Consider the following 9,164-nt stretch of genomic DNA (forward strand, 5'->3'; position numbering starts at 1 on the left):
AAAAAAAAAAAAAAAAAAAAAAAAAAACTTTCATAATATTCTTGCCTAAGCTCAGTACAATCATTGATTTACCCCTTAATTCACTCTTCTTTGTTTTTGAGACAAGACTCTTACTCTTGTCACTCAGGCTAGAGTACAGTGGCATAATCTTGGCTCAGTGCAACCTCTGCCTCCTGGGTTCAAGCAATTCTCCTGCCTCAGACTCCTGAGTAGCTGGGATTACAGGTGTATGTCACCATGCCTAGCTAATTTTGTTTTGTTTTGTTTTGGAGACAGTCTTGCTCTGTCACCCAGACTGGAGTGCAGTGGCATGATCTTGGCTCACTGCAACCTCCACCTCCCAGGTTCAAGCAATTCTCCTACCTCAGCCTCTCGAGTAGCTGAAACTACAGATGCAGAGCACCACAGCCAGCTAATTTTTATATATTCGTAGAGAAAACGGGGTTTCACCGTGTTGCCCAGGCTGGTCTCAAACCCCTGAGCTCAGGCAATCTACCCACCTGGGCCTTCCAAAGTACAAAGATTACAGGCGTGATTTTTGTATTTTTAGTAGAAACGAGGTTTCACCATGTTGGCCAGGCTGGTCTTGAACTCCTGACCGCAAGTGATCCAGCTGCCTCAGCCTTCCAAAGTGCTGGGATTACAGGCATAAGCCACCACGCTCGGCTGTAATTCACTCTCAAGTCCACATCTGCATGTACTTGAAGTCTTGTAGCTTGATGAAGAATTAATTCATAAGTATGTTAAAGGATTTTTAGAGAGCTATTCATTCTAAAAATATGCAAATACCGATTAATGATACCGAAATTCTGTACAAGATACAGGAATTTGAACACAAATGAGCTCATATTTTCCATAGTATTCTAACACAAGCAAGCAAACTAAATTGTTGCTTTACATGTGTATTTACCCTTAGATGTAAAGAGAGAAGGGATCTTGGTGTCCTTTGACTCTAGTGCCCAGCGCAAATAAGGCACTGAGCACTCAAGCTTAATTACTCGAAATTGGTCGAATTTGAAATCTCAGAAATAATGGAGTAAAGAGGAGGCAATCCAACAGAAATTGGCAGCAGATATACTTGACTTCCAATTTATCTTACTTCATTGCATTATACTTACCAAAGACAAGATGCAATTGAAGTGATCTACAAATACTGTCAAGCAATATCACTGATTGGTCAGCTACAATAATAAACCCATCACTTAAACTGCATGCCTGTATCTTTGGATTTAATGAGGCCTGTGGGAGAGAAAAGCATGATGAAAATTCAAACATTTTTATACGAGTTTAACAATACTTATCAATAGTATCATCAAATTCCCCAATACCCCACTTTAAAACTTGATAGGCTTTTTTTCTTTGCCCCTTGATCTACTTAATCATCGAGTTTTTCTTTGTATGGTATATCTTGAATCCATCCAGGATCCTAAGTAGAAAAACAGTTCAGGATGGGCAGGAAGGGCAAGGGATTCTCACGTTCAAATCCTTATTTCCTCAGGATTGACTTTATGATGCAGGAGCCAGGCATTAACATAATGAATTAATCAAGATTGGCATGAAGTCTTGGTGTCGTGGATATGCTAGGCAGGGGAATGGTGGTGAACTGTGAACTGGAGGGTCCACACCCCCACAGACACGAAAGAATAGAATCTGCTTCACACCAGCCAGTGGGAAGCCTGGTGGGGATGCAGCACTGGCATGGCCATACCTCCCCATTCATCAACAGAAGCTGGCTCTTTATGTGACATGTTCTGATTTTTAAATATTGGCAGCTAAGTCAACATTTTTAAAAACACTAGACAAGCCAAATCAGAGCTTCCCACACATAGCTGTCTTGAAGCACTTGGACAGATTAGTGGTTGAGGAAGCTCAGTCCCTTACTAGCTGAGTGATCTTAGGCAAATGCGTCAACTAACTCTCTGTAAAAGAGTAATAATAATAATAATACCAACAAGGTTCACCTGAATAAAGATGAAACGAATTCATGTAAAGGGCTTATAAGAGAGCCTTGCACATAGTATATGCTCAGTAAATGTTAACTAGTCCTATTCTTCCCTGACAAAATGCAGCTATTCACCTCATTTTATGACTATTCCAAAAGTCATCTTCTCCAGGTGTAATCCTTGAAAATTCCCCAACATTCTGACCCCTCTTCTACCTTATTTTCTTCTTTATTTTGAGACAGGGTCTCCCTCTGTTGCTCGGCCTGGAATGCAGTGATGCCATCATAACTCATTGCAACCTTAAACGCCTGGGCTCATGGGATCTTCATGCCTCCTCCACCCAAACAGCTGGGACTACACATGCACACCACCACACCTGGCTAATTTATTTATTTATTGTTTTAGAGATGGGGTTTTCACCATGTAGGCAAGGCTGGTCTAGAACTCCTGGACTCAAATGATCCTTCCACTTCAACCACCCAAAGTATCGGGAATACAAGTGTGAGGCACTGCGCCCGGCCTCCTTCTTATCTTTTTACTTGCTTCTTCAACTAGTAAAAGGTTACACGAAGGCACTGCCAACAAGGAATGGCACTAAAATTAGCCAGGCGTGGTGGAGGTCACATGTAATCCGAGCTACTGAGGAGGGTAAGGCACGAGAATCACTTGAACCTGAGAGACAGAGGTTGCAGTGAGCCGAGATAACACCACTGCACTCCAGTCTGGGAAACAGAGCAAGACTCCACCTCAAAAAAAAAAAAGAACAGCACTATATCTTCTAGGGATCTATCCACACGGTTCTCTCTGCCTAAACTGTTCTCCTTCTTAAGGCCCAAAGCTAGTGTAGTTTATTTTTAATTTTTATTTTTTTTTAGAGATGTTGTCTCCCTATGTTGCCCAGGCTGGCCTAGAACTCCTGGGCTCAAGCCATTCTCCTACCTCAGCCTCTGAGTAGCTGGGACTATAGGACATGCCACCACACTGGGCTTACACATAGTTTCTTAAGGAAATGCTCCTTAAACTGCTCAACCCAAAATGAGCTCTCCATCGATTGAATTCCTACTCATTTAGTGTCTATACTGTTCATTTGGCATTTAGCATATACTGACTTGCACAGCTAAATATCTTTTATTGTTTGGGTCCTGTGTGCCTAACTTTAAGGTAAGATCCTAAAAGGAATGAATAAGATGCCATCTTATGTCCAAGTGCCTAATACTGGGCTCAGAACATAGCAGATGTTCAAAACATGTTGATAAGTATATGCCCTGTGTTAATAATAGATAGAATTTTAGTTCCTAACAGAATCCAAGATTCTATACACAAACACTACTATTTTTCAACAGCAACTTTGAGGTCAAGAAAGGCCTGAGCCACTTCCATGTTTTAAGGCTCCTGATAATATTAAAAAATAAAGCCCGGGCACGGCGATTCACGCCTGTAATCCCAGAATTTTGGGAGGCCGAGGTGGGTGGATCACAAGGTCAAGAGATCGAGACCATTCTGCCCAACATGGTGAAGCCTCATCTCTACTAAAAATACAAAAATTAGCTGGGCGTGGTGGCTCGTGCCTGTATTCCCAGCTACTCAGGAGGCTGAGGCAGAAGAATCACTTGAACCCGGGAGGCGGAGGCTGCAATGAGCTGAGATCACGCCACTTGTACTCCAGTCTGGCGACAGAGCAAGACTCCGTCTCAAAAAGGAAAAAAAAAAAAAAAAATTAGGCAGGCGTAGTGGAAGGCACCTATAATCCCAGCTACTCCGGAAGCTGAGGCAGGAGAATCACTTGAACCCAAGAGTGGGAGGTTGTAATGAGTCAACATCACGTCACTGTACTCCAGCCTGGGCTACAGAGTGAGAACCTCTCTTAAAAAAAAAAACAAAAAAAATTCAAATGGCCAGGCGCAGTGGCTCACGCCTGCAATCCCAGCACTTTGGGAGGCTGAGGCGGGTGGATCACAAGGTCAGGAGATCGAGACCATCCTGGCTAACATGGTGAAACCCCGTCTCTACTAAAAATACAAAAATTAGCCAGGCACGGTGGTAGGCACCTGTAGTCCCAGTTACTCGGGAGGCTGAGGCAGGAGAATGGCGTGAACCCGGGAGGCAGAGCTTGCAGTGAGCCGAGATTGCACCACCACACTCCAACCTGGGCAACAGAGCAAGACTCCATCTCAAACAAACAAACAAAAATACTAAAAAATAGACGTCATTTCCTCATTATAGAAACTGCGCTTTCAGATGTCTTGAAGGATTCAAAAAATTTTTAAAAATTATGCTGTACTTTACATTTTGCCTCTAATAATTTAATGCCAAAAAATACAATGAGATTTATTTGTACTACTCATAATTAATGTTTATCCTATATTAGTTATCTTATTGTTGGACTATGCTGCATTTAATACGATTCATGGTACATTAAAAGCAGTAAAACCCAGGAGCAATGGCTCATGCCTTTATCCCAGCGCTTTCGGAGGCCAAGGCAGGCGGATCACTTGAGGCCAGGAGTTCAAGACTAGCCTGGGCAACCCCATCTCCACTAAAAATACAAAAATTTTTTGTAGCATGGTGGCACGTGTAATCCCAGCTACTTGGGAAATTGAGACAGGAGAATTTTTTGAACCCAGGAGGCAGAGGTTGCATGAGCCGAGCCCAGATCACACCGCTGTACTCCAGCCTAGGCAACAGTGTGACTCTGTCTCAAAAAAAAAAAAAAAAGCAGCAGTTCAACAGACACCAGCTTAAAGCAGCATAAAGAATGATTTCTTTTTTAAATCCCATCAGCCAGTTTAAAAAAAAAAAGTCAAAAGCATAAATTTAATTCCATTTAGGAATAACATCCCCAGTGGATGCCCTGTCTTTTGCTCTAGGTTTTTTTCTTATTAAGAGAATTATCTGTCAGAATCCATTTGAGTAAAAATTAAAAATTTTTTAATTAAAAAAAGAATTAAATACCAGCCTCCCAAGTAGCTGGGACTACATGTGCATGCCACCACACCCACCTAATAGTACCTTCTATGCAAGGCAAAGAATAAGGTTTCAGGCATGGAGCAAGAATGGTGCAATTACTGACAGAAGAAAGTTAAAATGTAGAAAGAAATGCATGGACAAACCTCATACTCAGCAGGGTGCTTGACTCTGGTAGGGAACAGGAGGAACATAGATTCAGGGATAGACCCTCAGAGCCTTTAACTCTATTGGTAACATTTTATTTCCTACATTAGTGGTAGATATTCTTTGTGTGCCGGGCGCGGTGGCTCACACCTGTAATCCCAGCACTTTGGGAGGCTGAGGTGGGTGGATTGCTTGAGGCCAGGAGTTCAAGACCAGCCTGGCCAACATGGTGAAACCCCATCTCTACAAAAATACAAAAAATTAGCTGAGCATGGTGGCACACATCTGTAATCTCAGCTACTCGGGAGGCTGAGGCACGAGAATCACTTGAATCTTGGGAGGCAGAGATCGCAGTGAGCCGTGATCACACCACTGCACTCCAGCCTGGGTGACAGAGCAAGACTCTGTCTCAAAAAAAAAAAAAATACTCTTGTATCAACTTACACATATTTAGTATGCATGAAATATTAAGAGGAACTAAGAATCCTTCAGTCGTGAAAATACTGATCCTGACATGATGCAGAGGGTATTCAGATGTGAATTTCTAGCAATCTAAGATTGAATCTTGATTCCCTGAGGAAGTGCTACATTCATTCACAAAATATTCACTGTGGGCCCCTAGGCCTACTAAGCACTCAGTAAAAATTCTGTGAATGAAACAGTCAGTGTAATAATCACTACCTTTTCAGAAGAGATCTTCACTAGCATATCTACTTGATATAAAGCAGTTCCATGTTCTTTTCTTGAACCGACACTCAGGTACCCACTTCCGGTATCATCATTTGTTAGCAGCTCAATATCATTCCACATGTTTCTGAGACTGTCTTCCTGAGTCAGTAATCACTGTCTTTCCTGTAACAACATAAAATTAGACACCTTATTATCTTGTTGCATAGAACCCGGTTCCTTGGGAAATGAGAAAGCTTACTTACAAAACAAAAACAAAAGTCTAACAGTAACATATACAGACATCTTTGTCTTCTTGTTATTGCTGTGGCCACTAAACACTTTGGGCCAATAACATAAATGGAACTAGAGCTATCATGGTTACCAGAGAACATATTGGTTTATGCACACAGACCAACAATTCTGATCTTACCAATGTATCCTAGAGCTTCCACTACTTTTGTGTGTCTAGTTTGGAATTATACCAAGTTTTCATTAGAAATAAACCTTTAATCAGTATAGCAGCAAACAGTGTAGGTTTAATTGCCAGATTGTCTGGGATATCATAGGATGATAAGATTCCAGATGAAGTTCAGAAAAAGTCCATTAATGCTATCATAGTATTATTATACAATAAATAAAAATGATTAGGGAAAGAGAAAAAAATGAATTAGGTTTCTGGACCAAAGACTAAGCTTGAGGCCGGGCGCGGTGGCTCAAGCCTGTAATCCCAGCACTTTGGGAGGCCGAGACGGGCGGATTACAAGGTCAGGAGATCGAGACCATCCTGGCTAACACGGTGAAACCCTGTCTCTACTAAAATACAAAAAAATTAGCCAGGCGTGGCGGCGAGCGCTTGTAGTCCCAGCTGCTTGGGAGGCTGAGGCAGGAGAATGGCGTGAACCCGGGAGGCGGAGCTTGCAGTGAGCCGGGATCGCGCCACTGCACTCCAGCCTCAGCGACTGAGCGAGACTCTGTCTCAAAAAAAAAAAAAAAAAAAAAAACTAAGCTTGAAATCTTATGAGGTTTAACCATCTCAAAAAGTAAAGGTTTACATAAACTACATTACCTGGAGTCTGGGTGGGAAAGGAACACTAAGGAGAAAAACAATCCTTGGATCAAGACTGGTAGGGAATGATAATCCTGGTAGGGAATGATAATCAAATCATTACAATTGGTTTCATAAGTGCTACTAGAAGTATGTTTTAGTATCTATAAAAGGTATAGCACAAGGAAGAAACGATTTCTGACTTGATGCTCTCTCACAATGACTAGGCAGCTGTCTATGGGTGATCACTTAACCTTTCTGTTCCTCAATTCCCTAATTTATAAAATAAGAATATACAGGCTGGGCATGGTGGCTCATGCCTCATGCCTGCAATCCCAGAACTTTGGGAGGTTTAGGTGGGTGGATCACCTGAGGTCAGGAGTTTGAGACCAGCCTGGCCAACATGACGAAACCCCCTCTCTACTAAAAATGCAAAAAAATAGCTGGGCGTAGTGGTGTGTGCCTGTAATCCCAGCTACTCAGGAGGCTGAGGCTGGAGAATTGCTTGAACCCGGGAGGCGGAGGTTGCAGTAAATTGAGATTGTGCCACTGCACTCCAGCTTGGGCAACAAGAGTGAAACTCCATCAAGGAAAAAATATATACATATAGTTGGCCCTCCATATCCATGTGTTCCACATCCCTAGATTCCACCTACAGGCATAGTGCATTTACATTGTTGGGTAAGATAAGTAGTCTAGAGATGATTTAAATTATACAGGCAGATGTTCCCAGGCCACATGCAAATACTATGCCATTTTATGACAAGGACTTGAGCATCCCTGGGTTTTGGTATCTGTGGGAGGTACTGGAACCAATCTCCTGTGGATACCAATACCAAGGGACTAACGTAGTTGTACCCACCTGAAGGAGTTTTCTATTTTTTACTTCTGGTTTTTTGAGAGACGAAGGTCTCACTATTTTGCCCTGGCTGGCCTTGATCTCCTGGGCTCAAGCAATCTTTCTGCTTCAGACTCCCAATGTTGTGAGTTTTAAATGTTCATAGAACAATGCTTGGTTGATGGCAAACATTCAATTTTAGGTGTTAGCTAATTTGTTATTAGTGGAAGCAGGTAACACTTGGGCTGAGAATTGAAGATCTTAGTTTTATAAATGTTGAAAGAGTTCTTCCTAAGAGCATAAGCAAGGGAACACAAACAAAACATGTTTGGAGAATAGAGAACAGTTTTAGTGACTGGTGTTTGGGTGGGAGTGAGGAGATGGAGGAGGAGGGACAGGCTGGAATGAATACCTTTATAGGTCTCAATTTCCCACATCTGTGAAATAGAGAAACCGCCCATAACTGCCACATTTACTTATTCAACAGATGTTTATTGAATACCTATTTACTATGTGCCAGGCACCTTTGTAGGAACTGGCAGTATAGCTTGAACAAAGCACAAAATGTCTTTGCCATTACGAAGTTTATGTTTTTGCGGGAAAACGGACAAAAATAAAATAGTTAATACACATCTTGTTACGCTACCTCTACAAAAAAAGCAAATGCACAAATAACTGCAAAAAGTGCTAAATAATTTGAAGGAAACAGTGATTAAATGGATGAGGTGAGGCGTCGCTGAAGAAGGATTTGTTTGGGAAGGGAAGGAGGTGACATCTGAGCTGAGACCTGAATAACAAGAAGTCAAGTACGCAAAACTTAGGCGGAACGCGACGTAGGCAGAGGGAACAGAGTGCAAAGGCTCAGAGGCTGGGTAGGAAGCGTTTGATGCTGCTGCCGGGTCAAAGCAAAAGTAGAAGACAGTGAGGGAGAGAGCAGTGGAGCCCAAAAAAACCTCGACTTCAAGACTGAATTTTATTCTCAGTACAAGGGGTAGAGGGGAACTCAGCAAACGAGTGGCCTGATCTGATAATTTTGAGATCACTCTGGCGGCGGAATGCAGAACAGATTCGCGAATAGGAGAGAATGAGCAAGATGAAACACTTGTCAGTTAGGCCTCCGTACTTAAACGCTCTCCGCTGGACACCGCCGCCCGCAAAAACCGACTCCAACCTCTCTCCTGACGGCGTTAAAGGGAAAAATAGGAACTGAGGAGAGGCTGCAGTTACTTCGTCCTGAGCCCATCCCCAGTTCCCTACACAGCGCAACTCCCCGTCCTCACCTGCAATTGAAGAAACTAAAGAGAAACACTCAAGTATCCGGCCCTTCTTCCTGACTCACACAACCGCCTCTAATCTTTAGGTTCCACCCTACAGGTTTAAATTGGCGGGAGAACACTAAACCCAACCCCTTTACGGCGGCCGGACGAGACCAAGATTACTTTAGACTCGAAATAGGACGTTGCCCCACCCTGAGTTCCGCCCGTTCTGTTCTCCCGACTGCGCATTCCTAGGCTGTATTATTGGCCCCGCCCTCTTCGTTGTCCTTACACGCCCCTTT

General features: G+C 42.8%; 1 protein-coding gene across 1 annotated transcript in view; it reads right to left on the reverse strand.

The window, feature by feature from the left end:
- The window catches only part of KNTC1 (kinetochore associated 1), a 100,283-nt gene extending 91,146 nt beyond the window's left edge, over window positions 1–9,137 (reverse strand). Inside the window, 3 exon segments of the mRNA XM_017889010.1 lie at window positions 1,119–1,239; window positions 5,736–5,906; window positions 8,887–9,137. Of these exon segments, the coding sequence (XP_017744499.1) occupies window positions 1,119–1,239; window positions 5,736–5,864 (250 nt within the window). The 5' untranslated portion in view covers window positions 5,865–5,906; window positions 8,887–9,137.
- Between the last annotated feature and the right edge of the window lie 27 nt (window positions 9,138–9,164).

The sequence above is a fragment of the Rhinopithecus bieti genome, unplaced genomic scaffold (assembly GCF_001698545.2).
Source record: "Rhinopithecus bieti isolate Rb0 unplaced genomic scaffold, ASM169854v2 scaffold_574, whole genome shotgun sequence".
Taxonomy (NCBI): Eukaryota; Metazoa; Chordata; class Mammalia; order Primates; family Cercopithecidae; genus Rhinopithecus; species Rhinopithecus bieti.